The sequence below is a fragment of the Odontesthes bonariensis genome, chromosome 4, assembly GCF_027942865.1.
Source record: "Odontesthes bonariensis isolate fOdoBon6 chromosome 4, fOdoBon6.hap1, whole genome shotgun sequence".
Classification (NCBI taxonomy): Eukaryota; Metazoa; Chordata; class Actinopteri; order Atheriniformes; family Atherinopsidae; genus Odontesthes; species Odontesthes bonariensis.
Window position 1 is genome coordinate 27,679,990 of NC_134509.1, and position 25,293 is coordinate 27,705,282.

Consider the following 25,293-nt stretch of genomic DNA (forward strand, 5'->3'; position numbering starts at 1 on the left):
GTAATGCTATGGCTGATCAGCGCAGTACTGGCCGTTTACCTAAAAAAAAAAACCACAATGGATGACACCCTGTTTGCACAACTGGTTCTCAGAAACAAACAGGGAAGTGCTTCAAACTTGGCACTAATACCATCATGAGAAATATGACTTACTGGGACTGTTGTGGCCTGTGGTTTTCTTGTCTGAGAGTGTGCAATGGGTGTTCCTTCCGTGGTTATCCTCCACGCCTGCGGTCCGTCTCCTCCCCAGCTGCAGTGTAACTTCCCTGGTCATCACTCATCACTAGATCATTGTCACTAGACTTCTCATTGCTTTCTAGTATCTATTTATTTTTGCACTCGTGTTTACTTATTCCGTTCCACTCACGCCAGTCTTCTGCAGCTCACTTAACTGACTGCCAGCCGCTCTTCTGTTCACCTCATACACAATTTATGAGCGTTTTTTAAAAAATCATTGAATCTTCTCCTTGGCTTCTCTGTTTGTATTTGGATCCAATACCAGCAGCTCTGGCAGTGTCAGCTCACACAATGTGAAAATGGTGTATAAAGTCAACCTTTATACACGTATAAACGAGAAAAAAAAGAAAACGTTGCTTTTACCCTCAAGAAGCAAACTTTATTATTAAACTTGTTTGCCTTGAACCCGACAAGGAGCAGAACAGGGACTGATGCGTGCTGATACAGAATGAGGCTGAAAGAGAGCAAAAGGTGTTGTGGAGATGACATTTATAAATCATCACCATGAATGCTGGAGGACATACAAAGTAGTTGTTGACAGGATGACTCTTGACAGAACAGGAATATTTGATTCGAAGAACACTGTCAAAAATCCCAAAAGAGCTGCTAAAAAAGTGAAAACTATGACCTGACCAAGTATGTCACTTGACTTCAATTCAACAGAATGCCTTTGGTTTGTTTTAAAGAAAAAAGGTGGAGCAACACAACCCTCCAGCAAAGAATAGTGTTTGTGTAACACTGCTGTACGACTCTGGGAGCCTGTGTAAGAAGAAAATAGTCTTCTGTTCAGCTGAGAAGTAAAGCAATCACTATAAGATGAAGCAGTTTTGAGTCAATAATGTGACCATGCACCGTGGTGTACACATTTCTTTTAAATGCACAAAGACTTTATTTTGTTGTTCTATTTTTTTTCTCTATAATTCAATAAAAAACTCATATTCAAACATTATGGAACTGTGAAGCAGTCATTCTGGTAGGGGCATGCTTTACTGCTCCACAATGATTAAAGGATGATTATGAAAACAGTGAGTGAGGAGGAGTAATGGTGGCCTGCCAAAGTCCAAACTGACCATTGTGTTATTACAGAGCAGGAAAACACCAGCCGGCAAAAATTAAAAGAAGTCTCAGCTGCATTGTGGGATGGTCAGATTTGAGCTGAAATAAAACAGTTGTGTGCCAGAAAAAAAAAAGGAGTCAGTACAGACAATTTAATTTGTCAACATAGCTGCTATGGCCAGGAATGAACCGCCAATTAGTGAGTGCAACCTTATACTTTTAGCTGAGGAGTTCACCCTTTTTAGCCTCAGCTAGGTTCAGTGGAGAACAAGGTCAGCTAAAAAAAGGCTTTTATTTAAAAAAAAAAAAAGGCTTTTATGGTCCTTTGGTAAAAATAAAACATGAAAAGACTCGAAAAGACACGGGAGAAACAAAACAGTGAAGGTTTCTAAAAATATATATTCATTTGTTCTAACAAACATGCAACAAAAGCGGCAACACACGACTCTAAATCTGTTCTTCTGCTGTCCAACTGTAGTGTTGAGAGTTCTGGTAACAACAGAAAGAAAAGACGGACACGTTCAAACAAGAATGAATAAAAAATAAAATGTATTTTAAAAACTCAACGGCTAAATGGAGCAACACTAGAGGAGATAAGAGACACTAAAAAAACACCAGGGTTTCAGGACCCTCCACAAGGGATGACAAGAAAAATACGAGTGTTAGAAGATGATTTGACAAGCATGCAGGAACATATTGACATATTTCTTCCTGTGAAAATTTCATCCTTTTTCTTTGCTTTCAAATTTTGGATTTTCTCTAAAAAAGTAAACTCTCTTTGGTAGAACTAACCACACGTCAGAAGCCAAACAGCAGAGGAGCCGCAGAGGGCTGTGGAAAAACAAAATCAAAGGAAGTGTTTCGGGGAGTATAGTTTCTTCCAAGAGAGGAATCCAGTCAGTACAAAAAGAAATGTACAATACAACATCATTATATCATAAATGCTACAATTTTAATACAAAACATACAGCAACTTTAATATATAATAATGGAAAGTGTTGATGATGTGAAACTGGACAGTTAAAATGCTGATTGTCTAAAAAAAAAAAACATTTCATATGTGCAGCTATTAACCAGTCTTCCAATTCTTTAAAGACACACACAAGCGTTGAGTTTTAAAAAGATAAAGGCATCAGAACATGGACAAAACATGTGTGTTGGATGCAATAAATAAAACTAAAGCTGTTAGCTGACTCTTCAAGAGTTAACCCCACATGTAATCTCTCCAGGGAAAGATCAAATAGTGGAGTGAGAAACGTATAAGGAAAAGCATTTTTTCCTCGTCTACTCAGTGTCCATAAGCAGTCCCTTTCTTTTTTTATCCCCCCACTTTCTGGCATGTTCCCACCATGTTTTCCCATTTTGCCCTCTATCCCAGCTTAGTTCTATCTCCCTTTTCTTTCTGCCAGAATTCTTGATCTCTAAATTCTCTTCATGTCTTTGCTTCTTCATCACAGCTCGTCCCGTGCACTCCAGTTCTCCAGTTCAGACTGCAGGACGTCAGAGTTCTGGGCCTTGAAGCTCAGCTCCCCTTGCTCTTGAGTTTTCCTGGACTTGGCTCGGTCCCAGTCAGTTTTGACTGTCTCGTTGTCCCAGACCACTGAGGTTTCTGTGTCACTTATGTAGCCAGAGTCTCCTGTGTAATGGGTTGGATACACCAGCAGCGGCTCAGCAGAAAATGTATGCAGGTCCCGACGCTCAAAGTGGTCCATGTACTCTGAACTGATGAGCGACAGAAACAGGGATGTAATCAGATCAAGGAGAGCGCCACAGGAAAGAAGTCAAGAGGACCAGAGAGATGATAGGTTATACTCACAGTGGATGTTTGTTGTACATCACAGGAAGGAACTCATCCACTGGAAGCATCTTCGTCAGAGGCTCGGCCCGGAGGAGCTTTCGGGCTCCTTTCAGTGACAGCATGTAGCCAAGTGTCCAGTAGGAGTAGTCTGCCTCAACAAGATTGTGGACATTTGGTACAGACTTTTCTTGGTGGTCCACCTGCATCCGCTTCCGTCCGATATAACTGAACAAGATATATATTTACACATCAGACTCTGATTTATGAAAAAAGAAAACAAGAAACAATTTCAGCAGGTAAAAATAGCTTAATTTCACACGAAATATCAAGAAGTGTACATATATATATATATATACATATAAAACATTTTCTAAAACAAAAAGAAGCCCCAGGACAATAAAATGCATTTTTCCTCACAGTCAAGTATTTTCAGCATCTGATCGGTGGTAGTTGAACCATCACATGTGATGGATGGATGGATGCCACTGTAGGGGATGATGATAATCCTCTTTGTTTACTAAACTGTTTTTTTCCTCTGTTCATTGATGCTTCACTCACATGAGATCCCAGTCCAGCTTGTGTGTCGTCACCTCCTGCAGGAGAGCCTGGAGACGGCGTTTGAAGAACACCTCAAAACGGAGGTCGTCCTCGAGGACCAGGGAAGTTTGCAGACCACGCTCTACTATCTAAACACACACACACACATTTATAGCAGCATCACAGTGGCGCTGAGACACTGGTGAGCCACCTCACAATCTAAAGTGTGCTCAAGTGTTGCAATTAGTTTAATAAATTCTTTACTGGTGTCAGTGACTATTTAAATGCATCTATTTTGCCAACTGTTTACAAAAATGGCATCTTGACAATCATTAAGTAAAAGAGCCAAATGTGGAAAACAGGGCAGGCGGTAAGTGACAGTTGTGTTGGTGATTGATTGTGTTCAAGTGTTTGTTGACTCGCATTTGCATAATGGGATGTGACACATTTCAGATCGATTGCAGCGACTGCTCTCCCACAGATGTTTCAGGACGTTGTAGTGGAAGCTGGGCTTAGCAGCCCGACACGGTGCACATTCCCATTATTATCAAAGAAACTGTGTTCTTCACATAAAGTTAGAACATGTAACAAGAACAAAAATCTATGAGAAATAGATATATTATATTATCAAATTAGTATTTTACTTATTTTCTTAGAATGAACTATTTTTATCCATTTAACATTGGAGAATGGCTTATTACTGCCATAAAAGGCACATCGAGGAGGAATACCGTTGAGAGGACCAGTGGAGGAATCAGGGGTTGTTTGGGGATGCTGTTTTGTGAGATGACTCAGGGCTCACATTTGAGAAGCAGAGGATTATACTTGTTACGTAACGCAAAACAAGGCAACAGTGCATGACTCAACCTCATCAAAGAAGCAAAAACATGAAAAGGTGAAGCAAATTTGGGATAGGCCAGGGAGAAAGCGAGAAAAAACATTGCCGTGGCTTCTCTTAGACCAAAATCTCAGATGAAGCATTTCGGAGTGATGCTAAAAATGCTTGATTTTTCCCCGCCAGATAATTCAGCCTACAAATACAGATGCAATCTGTGGCAAGATACTGTCTGGATGGCACATAAAATTGTTACTATCTCTAACCTTGTATGAGTATTTGTTACACAGTTACATTAACAATGTTTCTTCCATTTTGAGAATGCTGTTTGGACTCTGGTTCAAAGCAACTGACCCAAGTCAACATGTGTGTAGAATCAGTTTGCTTACTGTCCAAGGTCAAGAAGAAAAGCAGACCTGCAAGAGGTCAGGACCAGACTTTCAAGGAGCATTTATAGCTGCACAGACTATTTCTAAGAAAGGTATCAGCAAATAATAATTAGTAAAATAATTCAAATCAGATCCAGGTTCTTATGTGATGACCTGATTACTGCGTAGTTAGGGAGTATACCACATGTATCTACTGTTCTGTCCAAATAAAACATTTTAAACATTTTAGAATAAATGTAAAAGAAAAGCCTTCCCTGTGAAAATATTTTATTTCTGAGAGGATATTGATGGAAATTGTGAACAAGAAACATATAAACAGCAGGCTACAGAAAAACATAACTCACATTAAGAGGTGCATGTACCTTAAAGATACAGTATAAGACAAGTTAATTTGTCTTACGAGGCTACCTTTACGAATAGAAACCGATTTATAGTTTAAGAATTAATGTTATCTTACATGTGCAGGTGGTTGTAGAGGCCTGAGGCCTGTTCAAGTGACTCACCTCCTTCCAGATGTTATAATGAGAGAGGAAACAACCAAGTTCACCCTTGGTGAGAGGTCGACCATGATAAGGGTCTTTGTATCCTGGAAGCATCTTAATCCCCATAGACTCTAAGTCAGACTTATTCAGAGCTCTGGGAGAAAGAGATGGAATAAACAAAGAGATTAGAAAGGGAATCGATAAGTTTCATGGCTGTGATACGTCTGTGCAAATCGGAAGGGCTGCAAATAAATAAAACGTAAACCGTGCAGGTATTAAGGCAATTTTAAATTCAGGTAGCAGGAGGAAGAAACCAAAATACCCAGAACATGACATCATAATTCCTGGGGAAATGGTACCTATCCGGACATCAAATTAGCTAAAAGTAAGTGTTTTCGGGAACTTCTTTTTAAAAAATAACATGCAACTAGCACTTTTCACCAAGTTGTTTGTCTCAGGCCGGCTTTCCTACATTAATCTGCACATGTTGCAGAGTCGCACATTTGGAAAACACAGGCAGTGGGGGAGGAAGAAGATGGGAGACGTACTTGCCATCCACAGCAGCAACAACCTTACAGCTGAGCTCCTGCTCAAAGAGAGTTCTTAGCATTCGCTCACGACGGTCAGTTCTCCGCACCAGATTTATCATAAAAACCTAAGTGCACACAAATGCAAAACCTCACACACACGCCCAGGTTTTGGTTTGTGCTCGTGCGTATGTGAGTGAGTGCGTGCGTGTACCTCATCAAAGCCCATCTTGTTGGGCTGCTTGGCAGGAAGAGACAGGAGGCTGGAGGGCTCCAGCGGAGGACTTTTCACTGTTGAAGCAAACGGAGGGAATGTTACAAAGAGACTGACTAATGTGTCTGAAGGGGGTTCCTAAAATGTGGTCCAGGGAACTGCAGGGGTTCTGCAGGAGAGAACCCCTGCAGTTCCCTGAATTGTAGGTCCCCTGGTGGGTCCACTGGGAGCTCGTGAAATGTACCATCGTTTAACTTTTTTTCTTTTATGAGCTAAAATTTAGCAAGATAAGTAAATATTGATCGTTTAACAGGGAAATTTAAGAGGACTGCACCTAAATTCTGATAACATTGCTTGTATTCGGGGAATATCTGAATATTTTTTAGTCCCTGAATATACGACTGCAGTCACTCCTTATCTGTCATTGTAGGAATACAGTAGGCATATAATCATGTGAAAAAGAAAGTACACCCTCTTTCAACTGTAATCAGGACATAATAAAGGAAAAATTACCCTGTAAATATGACCTGAGACGAACATGTGAGATCATTATTATTTATCAAACAAAAGCTAAATCAAATGGCAGAAGAAGTGTGTTTTCTTTCTCCTTCTATAGGAATTAAGAACATAAGTAGCAGCCAGGTGATGCAAATCAAATGCATTTGATGAGCTGATCATCAACAAATGTGAGCATTTTTTGTCAGTTTGCTGGTCTGGAGCATCCAGGTGTGTGTTAATACAACGCCACACAGGAAAGAAATCAGTAATGTTCTTAGAGAAGCGATCGTTGCGGCACATCAATCTTTTTGTAAAAATCTATTTGTATGTTTGTGATAAAACACAATAAACTTCCCGCAATCCCAGTCAAACGTGGCTCAATATGGAAAGCTCCTGCACTATATCCCAACATTAAAAGGACAGTACAGAAGGGAAAAGAGTTACTTGTTTAGCTTATAGGGTGACTAATTCTGATTGAGCTGTAGCTCATTGTCTGCCTTACTGCTATTAAAAAGAGGCAAAATTTATGTTTAAAAAAACATTGATCATAACTTATCAATCAAGGAGAGGCTAGAATCTAAATATCTGGAGGCAGATGTAGGGTACATGGAGACAAAGGCTGGTATGTTGTGCAAGCTCCCTCTAAGTACACCTATGTAATGCTTAATTCACTTAAATGCCAGCAAAAACTGTGAGACTGACATAACGAGAAAAATCCTGTGGCTTCAAAATGTAAATTTGACCAGCTCATATATCTGAGAGCATTACGGTGATTATTGCTCATAACTGTCAATCTGAAAGCTGGTACACTCTGGCCAGCGATCTACCAGGGAAACTCTGGATCAATTAATTTTAAACTACCATATCAACTTTAATGAAAATGAGTAAATATAGGCAACTCCGTTTCCTAAAACTTTTAAACACACAGATATCACTTCAGCGTCTCTATGCATTTCACTCACCCATGATCTCAAGGTGAGTGTGCAAAAAGCTCTCGGCCTCATCCTGCAAGGTGGCATGGGATCGCATTGGAACTGGGAAGTACCCGTAGATTTCCTTGTTGCATACATACATCTGCACATCTGAGGAGAGGAGAGGAGCGTCTTACACACTTAACCAGCTTAATGAGCCAGAAAAATGACGAGTTTCTTGCATTCTGCTCACCTGCCATGCGGGCTGCGTAGGCAAAGACAATGACATCATCCAGGGCCCAGTTGTATTCTGGGTGTGGCGGGTAAAAGGCCAGCTCTTGGGAGGCCTCTTTCCTTAGATCCACCAGGAAGGTAGAGTGGACCATCGGCACAGCGAAACAACCAAGACGCTCCCGGCGGCGGATGGGCATGTAGGCAGCCGTTCGTTTGTAGTAACCCTGAACGTGAAGCACACAAACATTGTTTGGTAAAATGCATTTTTCTGAAGTTTTCGGTTTGCTCGGAAATAAAAATCCAAAGTAGCTGAGGACTCTGACTGCTTCAGCTAATATGTGACTTTCCGTATGTCTGCTAAGAAGCAAACACAAGAACTTAAAAGGTTAGAAAGTGATCAAACACAGCTTTGGTAACTCATTAGGGTAGCAGGTTTAAGGAGCCAAGATGAAGTATATACAATAAAATGTATCTTACATGCACACAGCCAAATGACAGTGGAGAGGTATTTCTGAAATAATGCATTTTAATGAGGACAAACGGCACCAGTATTCGATGAAACCAGCGTAAACAAGCAGAGAAAGCAGACTAAGCTAAACATAATGACCATGTGGTCTTTCTGTAAAGCCGCCATATAATCTACAGGTACATTGATGAAGCTTTTTCAGAGCTGAAGTTTTTATTAGATCAACAATGTTTTAGTTCATCTGTGAGACAAAACAAACCACTTACTTTAATTACAAGTTAATTTACCAGCGCATGGAGCGACTACAGAGTAATCAAAATGTACACCGACAGAAATAACAAACCTTCTCTCCCTCCATTTCAAATTGATTCATTTGCTGTTGCGAGTGACCAATTACACAAATGTCATTTCCTCGCAAATGAAAAATATAATCAAAATAAATGTGCTTCCTGGATATTTATCTGTGTTATGAAAATGACAGGAAATTCATTCAGCAGAAACGCATGTAAATTGATATTTTACTCTAACCTAATGATGGTTCATCCATTATTCATCCAGACAGTAAAAATAGCTTTTTATAGAGGCATAAAAAAGAGGGAGTTTTTTAATTAACTGCATATCAGAAGGTTTACGGATCTAATATCTATCAAGCACTTTGATTAACTTTAAAACCTTTCATTTATAAAATGGCTGATCGACAAAGAAAGACAACAATATGAAAGAAACTGACAACTAATTGATAAAACATTGATCACATAAATAACATTTAAAACTAAACTAAATGTGAAATATTACAATATAAAAACTAAAAATGCATAGCAATGAGAAATTACAGTTTTGTTCCTCATGTTTATCCAGTATTCAATCTTTGAACATGTGTTATCTTCCATGTTTCACTATTCTGAATACATTAATCACAGATATCTGACTAAATTCTCTAAAAACATCCACAGCTGTAGAGTCAAAGGTTCAGATCAGATTCATCTTGAATTTGAAGGTATTTACATTGAATAAGTAAATATCCGATTCAGATTCACACTTCAGAGCTTTGGCTCTACAGAAATGATCAGATTAGCATTCAAAACTCACTCGGAATGCGGTTGGGATCTGATTTTTCAAAAACTGTAATGACTTCGACTTTTGCCACTTCTGTAGTTTTTTAAACTATATATCCTAAAATTAATCTGGATGCAATCTGGAAAATGCCCAAAAAAACAAACCTGGGCAGGCAGTCTGAACAAGGCGCGATAGCTTAGAAAAACCACAAAATGAAAACATCTGGAGTGGCGGTTACACTCCACCATCTCATCTGCCGACATGTTCTCCTCCTACTCCTTTAAAGATTTTAAAGTTCAAGAAAATCAGACATAACTCTGTCTTCTGGAGTAACTTTACGACACACTGAGATACATAATCTTTCCAATCTGTCGGCAGACACACTCTTTGTGTGCTGTTGGAAGAAAATCAGGATGCTGATAAAGACCTCTTTCTCTACTTTTTATAAATACAAATATCCAAGAGATGGATTTTCTTTCGCATCATTTTAAGTCGATACATCATTTTTTAATGGTAGTCTTAAATCTTGGTTGGATTTTTGTTATAAGTAATAATTTAGCTAAGAATGACACTTCAAACATTATCGTAGTAATTCATTCTTACCTTTGCTTGCCAGCTGGCAGTCAAACATCTAAACTGCCAGCAGAGCATTTATACAACAACCATACCATATGAGCTACACTATATCCAAACTGTACATGTAGTGAAAAAGCTGTGAATGATCTGTGCCAGATATGCAGGGGCGAACAGCTCAAAATCCCTCTCTAGTACCTGTGAAGTCATGCCGCACCAGAAGTTGGAATAAGCAGCTCTGGACTCCAGCATGGGAGCTACAATGGTCTTGTTCTCCTTGATCAGCTTCCACAACACATCCTGACTGGTGAGTAGGTTGTCGCAGTCAGCCACCTGGAGATGCAAGAGAAGGGTTACATACTGACAATTACTCAGAAACATACACATGCAAGCACACAGAAAATGTCCTTCACTGTCACTAAATGACAGATCAGAGATATAACTATATATATCACTATAAGTGGAAAAAGATGCTCCAAAGACCTCATCTCGCAGTGTGTGATTTGTTTGTTTATTTTTATTTTTTTCTACTCTACACTGTCAGTCACTATTTTTTTTCCTACACTTTATAGTGCACAGTGGAATCAGGAATTGTAGGCAGATGGAGACCGAAGGAATGACAAGCAGTAAAGGTGCAGCCAGCTGCTAAGGACATTTTAGCCCATGCAATAAAATGCAGCCCAACCATTTGGCCATCAGGTCATCCCCATGTCTATGTTTTCAGTAAGTGCTTTTCCATGTTGAGAGACTCTCTGGTGAAGAAAACTGAATGCCAAAACTGTTATTTTGCCGTTATGTCTTCAACTAAGAGCAACAGCTGTACTCCTCCATTTCTTTCAGCTGTAAATTTTGTATTGTTTTTAATAAGTCTAAACGATATGTTTACCAATAAGTCAGAATTTGCACTGATATGTCAGAAGCACACCTGAAGCAATGTAAAAACAGAGCCATGTATATTTATACTAATACTTAATAATAATTAATATACTTGAACTAGAGATTTTAATCCTTCCTTTAAAAGGAAATTATTTTGCGATCTACCATCTATCTACCAGGTGGGTTGAACAGTATAGTGGCGTCTCATATATGGGATGCCTATCCAAGCCGCTCTCATGAATGCAACATCAAGGGAACCCCTAAAGGAAATTTCTCCCATAGAAATAAAAAATTTAATAACAACAATTAGAATTTGGTGATCAAAGGCCAAAGTCTCTGACTTCACAAAAGTCAAGAGTTCATACACTAAACGTAGTAAAATTTCCCAAAAAGTTTGAATAGGATACAATTATGTTTTATATCATTATGACTAACTTATTATAATTCATAACTCTTAAATATCAATAAAAAACCCAAAAGCTTTAAAAAGAATATATCTTACACGTTTGTTTAATATTTTTCATATCTTTGGATTGGTATGAAATGCGTCTCAATTCCCAGCTCCCCGGCTTTCTCCGGAGATCCGTTTGAGGAAACTTAAACTTAAATGAGAGCATGTTGTATATCATACTATAAATTCAGATCACATACATAAAGATATGTCCTAACTCACAGATCTGAGATTAGATCATTAAAAGGGGCGTATGAAACATCTGAATACATGACAACATACCAGGAGGTAGTCGGCCCAGATCTCCCGGGCAGTGTCCAGTGCTGCCTGACGGAGCTTCATTACATGTTCATAACGGAGACTGTTCCAGTGTTTTGGACCCACCTCGTCCTCAAAGGCACTGAGACACGCAAAGACGGACTCATTAAGTGATGTGCTCATCACAGATATAAAAGCCCACATTTGTACATTCAAACTCAGTACCTGGATTCATCTTCAGGTCTCCACTCCACATAGTGATAGTAATTCTGCACCTTGATGAGCCAGTCTCGTAGAATGGCTGTGGTGTTATCTATGTTGTGATCTGTCGCCACCCTGTGGGAGGAAGAAAAACAAAAGAGGAGGCATGATTAAAGAGTGCATCCTGCAGTACCGAAGGAGATTCATCTTAGCGATTAGTGTCTACTTTGGCTTGATATTCAAACAGCAAGTATATCAGGGATGCAGGAGCAGTGTTGGTCTCGATGCTGCCAGTTTCAAGACGAGTTGAACACTCATAGAATGTGTCCTGATATAATGCTCTTTCTTAAATAACAACAAATAGTAACCAATCTTCTGACATATTCTGAAAAAAGAGAAACAAAGGCCACTTCAAGCTGTGAGGCTAGCAAACCTGAAAATTATGCTAAGTAAATGTTTTAGCCTCTGAGATAGAATATCACAACAGATGTCAACCAGACAACCAGCACCACAGACACAAATGCTGGCGTGCAGCCAGTAAAACACTGGAATCTGACAACCTCTTAGACAATCAAAATGAACTCTCTCTATTTTTGACCTTCTTTTGTGCTATGACCTCTAATTGAATTCTGCTGGATGGTTAAGATGTAGACACTGATAATCGCACCTTTGGTTTACAGCATTGATTTATCTTCTCATATCAAAAGGTCATGTTCTTAACCTGATCTGTCGCTGTGGTGTAACTCCGTTCAACTGCACTGCCTTTAAATTGTTTACATCTGATCACAAATTACTGTCAATCAATGTCAAGATCGTAAAAATGCGTGTCTTTCAATTTCAAGATTATTCAGAACAATCCTTCATCATCCCATCTCATTCCATAACATTAGGAATTTCAATGCATATAGTGTTTCAAATAAATTAGAAGCATCCCCAACTAATTTAGAGGACCACTTTATCCCAGATAAAGTGGTCCTCCATTACAAATGTGCAGTTTGGCCTTTTAGACCCACTTAATCCTCTAAAAACTGCTGATGGCCCTTGCTCACTGCCCTTGCTCACTCTGTCCCATGGTTTAAAGCTTCATTATACAAGAGTACGGCCACAATGGAACATCTTAACACTTAAAGTAGTCTTGCTGTCTGTGCACAATGATAACAAACCTGACCTCAAATGTGCTCCTTCTTCAGCCAAAGTTAAATATTATGCAAATATAATTATAAGTCCCGGGAACTCTACAATTCTTTATTTCCAAGGTAAAGAAAAAGGATTCCACCTCCTTATCCTCTCCACCAATGTATCATTCTCTGGTTGAACTCCTGCTTCTGTACATAATCTAATTAAAAAAATCTAAATCCTAACAGTTAGATCCATTTCCTGCTCATCTGGTAAAATGCTGTTTACCCTCCTTGTCTTCAACAGATAATAGGTCAATTCCTCTCTTACTTCTCGTCTTGATCGCTCAAAACACCCGCAATGGCCGAAACAACTGGAGTCACATAATCAGATTCTTTTACAAAATCAATATCATATTGATACAAGTTTTTTTCTTTAAGATACTCAAAAGAACATTCACTGCTCGGGCTCAAGATTAATTGACGAACAATAGTTGGTTCAAATACTTTCAGCTGAAATCTTTAGTTTAGGCAGCTAAATTTATTCTGACTAAATTTGAAAGATAATCCCTGACAACTCCATGACTAAATCATGAAGCGACTAGTCGCCATGCCTAATGGCATATTATGTTTCGAAGCACACCTGAGCAATATCCCCGACTCTGCATATTCATCAGACATCATTAGTCTTCCACGTTAAATCTAATTGCTCTTCCATTCATACATGCCCTGATTGCATCCTCCATTTTAGCTCTGTCCCTTCTTTGTTTTCCCCACAGCATTGCTGTAGTGTTTGGTTTTGCAAATAAATCCATGTATTTAATGTATTACATGGTCATTAAATAATAGTATGTCAAATATTCTAAATAATGTTGGGGTCTGCTTAGAGCAGTATAGCAGGTTTTGTTTTTATTAAATTGCTTTGTGCCGCATTAAGGTAGACTGAAAATACTGCAACTATGCATGAGAAAAACAGCTGCACTCAGAGGTCGCCACTGTATGTAGATGTGCCCTGTTGATTAAATGTCCTATGCTTTTGAATTTCAGACAGTATTCCTGAGTATTCTTGTTCATTTTCCTAACATAAACAAACCTATTTGTATTTTCATAGAGCATCATCGTGGCACCCGCATTCTGCTTTGCCCAGCCCTCCACATGTCTTCTTCGCTCAGATTTATCGGAGCCAAATCTCGAATGAAGCGGCTCTCATTCAGGTATTTCTCTGTTTCCTCTGAAACTGTTAATGAAAAGCAGCACATTAAGATTCAATATCAACTCGTGGTGATTCCAAGAACAATTATAGACCGCTTTTCGGCACTGACAAAATCCATATAATATAAGCACTTTGCCATCTGAAAAGCACATGTGACGGAATGTTTCCAATGTTTTCTCACACAGTTCACAGTCTCCTATAACGCATTACGAGCACAACAGTGCTCATAGGCACAGCTACTTTTCACAAAGCAGCAGGGCAGAGGCAGAGAGAGTTGTTGCTGTTGTAGGGCAGAAGATCTCACTCTAGCGGGTGTAGAGTCAAGCTGGCAAAGTCAGTTTTCTCTATCTATGCTGCAACACCATGTGTTGAGTGGGAAAAGTGTGATTTGTGAATCTCACGTTCAGTTCAGATTTGAGAGCTCTGGGAGTATGACGTTGATTATCGGTGCGCTTGGATCAGCACCAGCCAGAATCGATGGAGGAGTTGGTAAGCTCAGAGGCGTACGATTCCGATACTTTGGAAAATTTGGAACCAGTTCTCAATTCCTATCCCTACACTTCCCTCAATGAATTGCTTTCCTGCCCATGCTTGTGCACTGGAACAAGGGAAACAGTCCAATTTAGTCACAGAGTCGGAATATAACCTCAGCTCAACTTAAATGAGCATGTAAACATACTGGGTGAAAGCAACAGTCGCTGAAGATCTTGGCAAGCTGGTATCACAGGCAGAGATCATCCAGCACGTTATCAGAGAGGTTGTTTGTCTGATCATTTACATGCTGTAAAAGAAATGGGCAATGTCTCCTATTACGATGTAACTAACATTGGAATCTTTATTAAAACTATGTGAACATCGTGAAAAAGTGAAAGCAGCTTTGGTATCTCAACACAATCTAATGGTGGTTCCCTCTCCAACACAGCTTCAAAGACTGTGGGAAAAAAAAAACATTTGAAAGCATTTTAAGGTAGCGCAAATACACAGCAAAAAAAGAACGAAGGCTCTATTGTAAACAGACATGTTGGAATTATGCCATAAATGTTATTTTCTTTATTTTAGGGTCCTTATCCTTATAACAAAGAGCTCCACTCCAACAAAAAAAAAAAATCTGGTGCGGGCAAAGAAGAACAGGCAGGCAATAGGGGCTGAGGAGGGGAGGATCAGCATTCATCTGCTGTCTGTGTTATCATAACAAATCCCAGTGTGTCAAGGATGGGCAGCCACACAGACAGAGCCAGCCAGCGAAAGAATGTGTAAATATGACAGAAATGGATTTACTTCCAACCCTGTCATGTAGTGAGTGGCAGTCAGCGTGCTGCTGGTGTTAGTTTCCCAACTGTCTGTGGCGATTTAACACAGCAGTGCTGCCTCAACACCTACACGTGACCACCTTGCCAATCTATCTTCCTCTCCCACGCTCTCTCTGCATCTGTCCACCCATTCCCACCCTGTTAGAGATATTTGCCCGCCGGGAGGTTCTGAATGGACAGAAGTACTGAATTAAAATGGGCTACGGGGAGTACATAGGAGAGAGCAGAGTAGGGGAGAGAGGGCGGAAAATGATTTATGAATTGATAACATCCATTCTGCATGTCACTGCAGAGCGCACACACACTCACCATTAGGAAGCGGTATGCATGTGCTGCTGCCTGCCAGGTATTCCATCTTCAGCCTGTCACACTAATGACTGCAGTGTATCTGCAGGTGGCACGGTTGTCTTTTAAGATGTATTCCAAAACTTTTTCCATAAATTCCCCCACCAAAGGGTGATACATCTTGCATATCAAAGCGAGGAAGTAGAAAACTGTTGGTCACGTGGCTACAGTATGAGCTGAGCACCAGATGTGAGTAAAAAGCTCAATATACCAGCTGGTTTGTTTAAACTAAAGAGACACATGGACAACTGAATCCCTCACTCAAACTCCGGCTGATTGAAAAGAAGCTCACCATCCTCTCTGATCAAACAGTGAAGTTGTGACTGAGATCCCACGCTGTCACATTAAACACAACTCTGCAAGAGGTTTCTGGCTCCATTTTCCTTTGCCTCTGCACCATAAAAAAAAAGAAAGATCTAACCTGACTGGTGTAAGTGCTAATAAAAATATTAACCCAATCATTAAATAGATCTGCTGGCAAAAGAACAATGTGAGAAGAGGAAGTGAGACAGGAATGAGACAAGAATAATCTGGAAGTCTGGGGGGAAGGGTGAGAGAAAAACAGTTTCAGGCCTTAAAATCAATTCATTACGATTGAATTGAGCTTCAGTTTGAATCTCAGGTGATGATTTTAAAACTTATTTTACAGTACAAGTTCTGTTTCCAGTCGAGCCTTGAGGACGAAGATGTTGAAGGGGAGAGGGAGGGGGAAGAAAAAAAGAAGGAAGTGGTTGGAGGGGGCGAAGGGGCGATGAGAGGAGATCTGTAACTGAATGGAACTTTTCATGGTCGCGTCTCTGCGGGCGGAGTCCGCCATCTGAGCACCGTTCTCGGGGTGCACAGGTCCACGCAGTACCCCCATGAGTGTGGAACCATGCTGCCGTACCTTCCATTCTCTCCTCTGATTTGAATTTCAGACATCAAGTGCAAATATCATGTACACAAGTGCAAACTCATGCAGGGTTTCCTCTCAAATATTTCCACTAAGCCTTTTGGAGTTGACAGTGACTCACATTTAGACTCTCCGATTTCTTCTAAAATACCACCCAAAGTTTGGGCATAATTTTCCATGGCATTCAGTGATAATTACTCCTTTTCTTGTTTATCAAACGATGACACTCACCACAGCGCAATGCGGTCCTTTGGGTAGTTAAGGCGCTCGATGGCTCCCAGGAACAGCGGCAGAGAGTGCGCAGAGTTGCGGCACACCAGCGCGATGACAACCCGGGGAGCGAGGAGCGGAGACTCGGGGCTCCAGCGCTCCTCTGTAAAATATCCCCGGTTCGGGCCCGGCAGTAGAACCAAAAGCAGGGCAGGCAGCAGCGAGGTGATCCGGGGCATGGCAGGGGGAGAGAAACTCGTGTGACGCGGCAGACTAGAGGAGAAGGAAGATGCAGACGCCGAGGGTCCCGCTGTTGTGTTATGCCGACACTGGGTACATGGCGGAGAAGAGTGGATGTTTGGATTAAAGGGGAGGTCTACAGCCTTCAAGGGGTACCTACTGTTGTCGGATAATGCTGCCACGTTAGCCCCTGTGTGTGACGGTTATATGGTGATTATTAACCATACAAGTAATGTCCTGCCATGTTTGATTAGAATAAGGTTTCCCTTAAACAAATAACAGCGTACACATGTTATGTGGTCCCTCCGCGGAAAAGCTGTCCTTCCCTTTAAGAAGAGTGGACGACATATTCATAGGAAACAGTTGGAACACCATGTAAGTGTGTCCATACAGTGAGCAGGCTACTGCGGGCCTGTTATACTCTGAAAAGTACAAATGAAAAAATAAAGAAGGTGGCCTGCTGAGCTCAGGTGCACTCTTTTTAATGTTTTAAATCACAAGAAGGAAAGGGTAAAATTAAGCTAAAGTTAAACATTATGGCTAATATAAAAGCGTCCTGCTGCAAAACTGACATAAAATAGGAGGATTTTACTGAGGGCTGAAATGCTTATAGGACAGTACCTTGTCTATTGATAGTTCACCTTTTCCTAAATGCTTACTGGAAGAAAGTACTGCAGTTTGAATCTTCCCTTTGCGCTTTTTCAGGGAAGACACAGTACCCAAGAAGGCTCTGGAGTCTAGTGAGTCTTCACACCAGAGCGCTGAAAGGACAGCACAAACCATAATTAAGGGGGTAGAAGGTAGAATAACAGATTAAAAAAAAAAAAAGCTTAAGGACCTGTGGGTTATTTGTCTGGCTCGTATTTGTAAGAAAAGATTAGAGAACTACCTGAGCTCTGATGTTGTGTTGCAACTTGTAGTATGTTCAGCCACTGCGTCTGTGCCTAATATGTTGCAGTGGCCAGACACACAGCGGCACTGTAAGGGCTGCAAGAAAATAGGGAACGCTGTAGGACAGTCCCAACAAGCCAATTTATCACCTGATGTACCTGAGGCGCGTGCACAGAACAAATGTTCACATTTAATTCCTCTATTTCGACAAATGAGAAGCAGCTGTGGTGTAAAAGCATACCTGTGATGTGTTGGCACATGCCATCCACTAACTCACTGTGCTCAAGTATGGAGGTGCACATTCTACAGCCAGAGAGGACACACTCTTTTCCTACACCCCCAACCACCTTCAAACACCTGGGACACTCAAATACACACTGGTACACACATGGCAGCTTTATCAGGCTGAAGTGGAAGAACCAGATGTAGGTCAGAGTGCAAATGAATTCTGTTCTAACCTCGCTGGCATTGCAACTTTCTACTGCAAAACTGCTGATGACCTGCAGGTGGCAATGTGTGTAGATCCCATCTATACACCCTCCAGAACAATGCCAGAACAATGTGCTCTGTTCAGTGAGTGGGGCCACAGATTGTTACATTTTAGAATAAATAAATGATAAATAAGAGTTCTTAGACACTGCACTCTAATTTAAAGATGCATTGCTGTGACATGCACATGTTTAAGAGCCTGTAGTCAAAATTTATGTTACTGTATTTGGCCATGTAAGACTGGAAGTCTGAGATTCGACTGAGATGAAGAACATCTGATCTCCACAATGAAAGATGAAGCCTTCTTATCAAAATTTTGATAAAGATTGTTGTGTTGTTGTTTTTTTTAAACAATTTTAGAGTGAAAAAGTGAAAGAATATGCCCTACAAGCTGTCTGAGCCCTCAGATCAACTTTACTAATGTGGGATATGGCTTGTTCATAAACTTTGCTACAAAAGGACAGATGATATTCAAGAGCTTTATTAATACACTGACCTCGCAAATCTTCTTGTAACAGTCAGCAGTCATGTAAGCAGTTGACTGGCCAAGCATTACAGTGCATAATGTGATTAAGAAATAAGTAACTGGAATTATGTTGGTCAATATAAACCTTGAACTATAAAAAAAACTGCTGGGAAAAGGGGTCATTGCGTCTCAGAAGAGAAGTCCATGTAAGATGGCCCGATAGTGCTATTGAACTAGAAACATTTAAAAGAAGCAAGAACAAAAATTACACAAACCAAAAATGAAAGACTCTTTGCTTGTTACAGACAATATTTACAAGATATGATTCTTATGTTAGTGGGGATGTTACTAAAATGTTTCATTTATTAATTGTTTGAAACTGTAACTGAAAATGTAGAAATAAAAGAGTGGTCTTGCATTCACTATTAAAGAAATGTTAGCTGTGATCATAAGTGCCCAGACATTTGCAGTCCACTGTGTTTTAGTTGCAACGTTCCTTTAATCTGTGTTACCTCAGTAATAGTCTACAAGCAGAAGTTACCTCAGGGGTCAGTGTTTTTTTAGATACCATTATTCTTTGCAATGGTGCACGAGTTACAGAATATGGGTTAAAAAGTGAAAGAAATATAAGGATATTTCAATGACATTGATTATCTTTTATTTTATTTTTTCTAGCAATAAATACATATATGCTACATTCAGTTTCTGAAATAAGTTCCATGAAAATTCATTTCTGATTGATAAAATGTTCATTTCAAGCCTCCGTTCATCTTAAAGTTTGTCATTTTCCCTTTCTGTCCTCACTTCATGCAAACTCTCCACTGACATATAATGTACAGTATTCAGAGGTCTCACAGAATCTCACTAAATGAGGGTATGAGGGTGGTTCTACAGCTACCATTATGTTTTGCACATCTGAAGCATGAATAGACCATACAGGGTGAGTGAAATGGAGGCATGGTTAACAAGGATACACAGAAATTCAGGAACATCACCATCTCACAAACTTGGAGCCCAGTCACATAAGCAATTATCTGTAAAGTGTGTGACAAATGCAAGTTGCACATCCTATGATGAGTAGTCGTATGTTCGGGGCCAGAGTATTGGAGCATTTCACTTTACTGAATGCAAGATTCACAGTTCTTGAAATGTATTACTGTTATATGAAAAAGTAAGTTCTTTAATTTGTAACATCATCTTAAAAATCATCTAGTTCTTATCAGATCTTTAAATTATATATAACCTCAGATGAACAACAACGCATTAAATATTACACTCAAGTCATTACTTATCTCACAAAAACTAAGCCAAAATGCAGAAATAATGAACGAAAACTCTAAATGAATAATTTCTATGTGAATAATTTGGGCTTGTTTTTCAGCCACGCAACAGGACAATGATCTCAAACACAGCAGCAAATCCACAACAAAATATCTATAAAAGAAAATAATCAAGCTGTTGGCAGACCTCAACTTGATTGAAATGCTGTGGTGAGAACTTTCTATTTTTTTTAACACAATATGTTACAGTTACACTTTATACACCACCCCTTTTACCGTGAAGACAATAAATGCTATTGTTTCAATCTTGCATGACATGTGCACGCCGTGAATTAGAATGCACCGATATCATTACATCCACATTGCTTCGTTATCTCAAGACAAAAAAATTTAAAATTAAAAAAAAAAAAAAAAAAAAAAAAAACTCCATCCATCCATCCATCCATCATCTTCCGCTGGTCCGGGGATCGGGTCGCGGGGGCAGCAGCTTGAGCAAAGAGACCCAGACGTCCCTGTCCCCGGCCACTTCCTCCAGCTCTTCTGGGGGGACCCCGAGGCGTTCCCAGGCCAGCCGAGAGACATAGTCTCTCCAACGTGTCCTGGGTCTTCCCCGGGGTCTCCTCCCAGTGGGACGGGCCCGGAACACCTCACCGGGGAGGCGTCCAGGAGGCATTCTCACCAGATGCCCGAGCCACCTCATCTGACTCCTCTCGATGCGGAGGAGCAGCGGTTCTACTCCGAGCCCCTCCCGGATGACCGAGCTTCTCACCCTATCTCTAAGGGAGAGCCCAGACACCCTGCGGAGGAAACTCATTTCGGCCGCTTGTATTCGCGATCTCGTTCTTTCGGTCACTACCCACAGCTCGTGACCATAGGTGAGGGTAGGAACATAGATTGACCGGTAAATCGAGAGCTTCGCCTTCTGGCTCAGCTCCTTCTTCACCACGACGGGCCGGTGCAGAGCCCGCATCACTGCAGACGCCGCACCAATCCGTCTGTCAATCTCCTGTTCCATTCGTCCCTCACTCGTGAACAAGACCCCGAGATACTTGAACTCCTCCACTTGGGGAAGGATCTCATTCCCGACCCGAAGAGAGCATTCCACCCTTTTCCGGCCGAAGACCATGGTCTCAGATTTGGAGGTGCTGATGGTCATCCCAGCTGCTTCACACTCGGCTGCGAACCGCTCCAGTGAGAGCTGAAGGTCACGGCCTGACGACGCCAACAGAACCAAATCGTCCGCAAAAAGCAGAGACCCGATTCTGAGGTCGCCAAACCGGACCCCCTCGACGCCCTGGCTGCGCCTAGAAATTCTGTCCATAAAAATTATGAACAGAATCGGTGACAAAGGGCAGCCCTGACGGAGTCCAACCCTCACAGGAAACATGTCCGACTTACTGCCGGCAATGCGGACCAGACTCTGACACCGGTCATACAGGGACCGAACAGCCCATATCAAGGAGTCCGGCACTCCATACTCCCGGAGCACCCCCCACAAGAGTCCCCGAGGGACACGGTCGAACGCCTTCTCCAAGTCCACAAAACACATGTAGACAGGTTGGGCGAACTCCCATGCTCCCTCCAGGATCCTGCGGAGGGTGAAGAGCTGGTCCACTGTTCCACGGCCAGGACGAAAACCACACTGCACCTCCTGAATCCGAGATTCGACTATCCGGCGGATCCTCCTCTCCAGTACCCCCGAAAAGACCTTACCAGGGAGGCTGAGGAGTGTGATCCCCCTATAGTTGGAACACACCCTCCGGTCCCCCTTTTTAAAGAGGGGGACCACCACCCCGATCTGCCAGTCCAGAGGCACTGCCCCCGATGTCCACGCGATGCTGCAGAGGCGTGTCAACCAAGACAGCCCCACAACATCCAGAGCCTTGAGGAACTCAGGACGGACCTCATCCACCCCCGGGGCCTTGCCACCGAGGAGTTTTTTGACCACCTCGGCAACCTCAGCCCCAGAAATGGGAGGTCCCACGTCCGAGCTCCCCAACTCTGCTTCCTCATCGGAAGGCGTGTCGGTAGGATTGAGGAGGCCCTCGAAGTACTCCCCCCACCGACTCACGACGTCCCTAGTTGAAGTCAGCAGAGCCCCGCCCTCACCATACACGGTGTTGACGGTGCACCGCTTCCCCCCCCTGAGCCGCCGGATGGTGGACCAGAATCTCCTCGAGGCCGTCCGGAAATCGTTCTCCATGGCCTCCCCGAACTCCTCCCAAGCCCGAGTTTTTGCCTCAGCAACCGCCGAGGCTGTGTTCCGCTTGGCCTGTCGGTACCCATCAGCTGCTTCCAGAGTCCCACTGGCCAAAAAGGCCCGATAGGACTCCTTCTTCAGCTTGACGGCCTCCCTCACCACTGGGGTCCACCAGCGGGTTCGGGGATTGCCGCCACGACAGGCACCGACCACCTTGCGGCCACAGCTCCGGTCGGCCGCCTCAACAATGGAGGCACGGAACATGGCCCATTCGGGCTCAATGTCCCCCACCTCCCCCGGGACATGGTTGAAGCTCTGCCGGAGGTGGGAGTTGAAACTCCTCCTTACAGGGGATTCCGCCAGCCGTTCCCAGCAGACCCTCACAATACGTTTGGGCCTGCCAGGTCTGACCGGCTTCCTCCCCCACCAGCGGAGCCAACTCACCACCAGGTGGTGATCAGTTGACAGCTCCGCCCCTCTCTTCACCCGAGTGTCCAGGACATACGGCCGCAAGTCCGATGATACGACTACAAAGTCGATCATCGAGCTGCGGCCTAGGGTGTCCTGGTGCCAAGTGCACATATGGACACCCTTATGCCTGAACATGGTGTTCGTTATGGACAATCCGTGACGAGCACAGAAGTCCAACAACAAAACACCACTCTGATTCAGATCGGGGGGGCCGTTCCTCCCAATCACGCCCCTCCAGGTCTCACTGTCATTGCCCACGTGAGCATTGAAGTCCCCCAGCAGGACGAGGGAGTCTCCCAGAGGAGCACTCTCTAGTGCCTCCTCCAGGGACTCCAAAAAGGGTGGGTACTCTGAACTGCCGTTCGGTGCATAAGCACAAACAACAGTCAGGACCCGTCCCCCCACCCTAAGGCGGAGGGAGGCTAGCTTTAATGTATATTTACTTCTTGGTCTGATCACTCCCGAAATAAGCCCAATTTGAAAAAAAAAACAACAAAACAAAACAAAACAAAAAAAACAAGACATCTGCCTCAAAATACATTCAGAAGTAGCATTTACCTAAATCAGAGAAGTATGACGATTTAGTGTGTACCAACTACAAAAATGTCTATATACAGTTAGTATTCTGCACAGAGTTGGGTCCCAGCACATACTTTTAGTTTTCCTCTGCAGCTCTCAAAGAGTGCAAACATTTGAGACCAAATTTAGTAGAATAAGTCTGGCGACATTCTAGAAAACTCAATCAATCCAGAAGGAGCAGTAAGCTCACATCTTATCTGGTGTCGCCTGTGTGTGCTCGGAGTCCAGCTGCTTGTCCTGGTTCAGAACTATTCGTTTCAATTTTAAAAATACAAACATACTTTTACAAGTGGAATGAATATGTTTGAAGCTGCGTGAAAAAGTCAAGGAACAGCAGTGTTTGGGATAATTATGAGATTATGCTGTCGTCAAATGAGGTACCAAATATCACCAGACTTGTCATTTAACTCATTTATGTTGTGGTAAATTACTCTAAATGACTCTTTGCTGTCAATGTCCATGGATCCATTTCTGCTGATCCCTCATAGATACACATCCATCGTGTTGAGGATCATGTGACGACAGAGAGGGCAGTTCTGTTGGTATATAGGCTGCCTCATAAGGATGTCTATACAGTCTCTACAGTCAGAGGTGTCTGCATGGCAACAGCACCACCGTTTTGATACAATCCTGACACCCCACCCCACCCCCCAAAAAACTGGCCACCATGCTCCATAAGGCTACTGTGGTGAGAACTGTGCTTGGAAAAAAAAGCATGCAAATTTCAATAAACTGAAACAGAGAGCGATAACATAGAACAATTAGTTACAGGTTATTGATTCCAAAGGTATAAGCTATCGAACCACGTGGTGTACTAGTTTTTGACACTGCTTCTGCATTTTGCTTAGTTTTTGTTAAATAAAAATTGACACAGTTTAACATCATCTAAATTGTATAAAACCAACTTTTTTGATCTGGAAATGAGGAGATGATTACTTTTATTACGTTCTGAGAAGTAAATCTTTAGAAGTGAAGGAGGGTGTACTTTCTTTTTCAAATGACTGTAAGTGTGTAGAGCTAACAGTCAGCTGCTGAGAAAAAATAACCGACACTGAAACACATCACCCTAAATTCTCTGAAAAACAATTGTAAAAAGCACATGCACAGGCACATGCTGAGACACTGTTTATGTGGGTGATATGTTTCAACTGAGCCTTGACAGTAAATCAGGGCCCAGTTGAATAATTGGTGATTCTAAATTAACCTACGGTATGAGTTGAGCGTGCAGAGATGTCTGTTTCTGTGTCAGGCTTGAGATAGATTGACGACCTGTTCTGTGTGCACCCCACCTTTTGCCCCATGGCAGCTTTGATAAGCTACAGCGGCCCCCTTGACCCTGAACAGAATAAAGCAAGTAGAACAGATGGATGGAAATGCAATAAACGTAACCGCAACATCAACTTTGCAAATTAAAATGTGCTTCAATGAAACATGAATCGCGTCTGAAAACTGATGTCTTCCACGTGCTTTCAAGATCTTAACAGCTCAGAGAGTTGAAGGGCAATGAAACTGGATCCATGCAGAAGAGTTGCGTGTCAAACAGATGCACTTCATGACCAGATGATATTAATTTAATTATATTAATAGAATAATTATTCAAAACCTGCATAAGGTGTAAAATGGGAATTTTTAATATCCTGAATTGCCACTGTGCACAAATTGCCATCCAAATTTAAAAACTCTTACACAGTCACACCTGTATGGTGGGGAAATTACAAGCAAAGGACAAGAACGAATTTGGCCTTGGGATACAACAATGTAACATAAATCACAGAGTCAGGGAAGTATCAAGTTTGAAGAGACCATAAACAGACCTTTCGTGCAGCTTCAGTTCGTTTTGGACTGGACACAGATACAGGTCCCTTCCAGAGTGATGTATGGCAACTGCAATGCAACACTGACACCAAAACGCACAAGTGCACCTCCCCCTTGCTGTTCTCCAGTTTCCACTTGTCCTTGCTGCTTCATATTGACGAGCCAAACTATCTTCATAT

At 41.9% G+C, this 25,293-nt stretch overlaps 1 protein-coding gene across 1 annotated transcript; it reads right to left on the minus strand.

Moving 5' to 3' along the window:
- Positions 1-593: 593 nt before the first annotated feature.
- On the minus strand, positions 594-17,011 carry LOC142378860 (procollagen galactosyltransferase 1-like). Its single transcript, XM_075463799.1, has 12 exons — positions 16,705-17,011; positions 11,623-11,733; positions 11,422-11,539; positions 10,011-10,145; positions 7,737-7,941; positions 7,535-7,654; positions 6,075-6,151; positions 5,882-5,988; positions 5,355-5,487; positions 3,649-3,776; positions 3,109-3,315; positions 594-3,014 (listed from the first exon to the last, which is right to left on the minus strand). Exons 1-12 carry the CDS (start codon positions 16,920-16,922, stop codon positions 2,744-2,746), a joined length of 1,830 nt encoding a protein of 609 aa, XP_075319914.1. The 5' UTR covers positions 16,923-17,011; the 3' UTR covers positions 594-2,743.
- Positions 17,012-25,293: the final 8,282 nt, after the last annotated feature.

What these genes read in the sequence shown, in the direction of transcription:
- LOC142378860 (XM_075463799.1), bottom strand. Translation starts at nt 16,922, where the DNA reads ATGCCCCGGATCACCTCGCTGCTGCCTGCCCTGCTTTTGGTTCTACTG. An exon ending in AAGGACCGCATTGCGCTGTG is followed by an intron (nt 11,734 to 16,704) that starts GTGAGTGTCATC and finishes TTCCTCCCACAG; the next exon opens with GGTGGCGACAGATCACAACA. An exon ending in AAGCTGGACTGGGATCTCAT is followed by an intron (nt 3,316 to 3,648) that starts GTGAGTGAAGCA and finishes TATCTTGTTCAG; the next exon opens with TTATATCGGACGGAAGCGGA.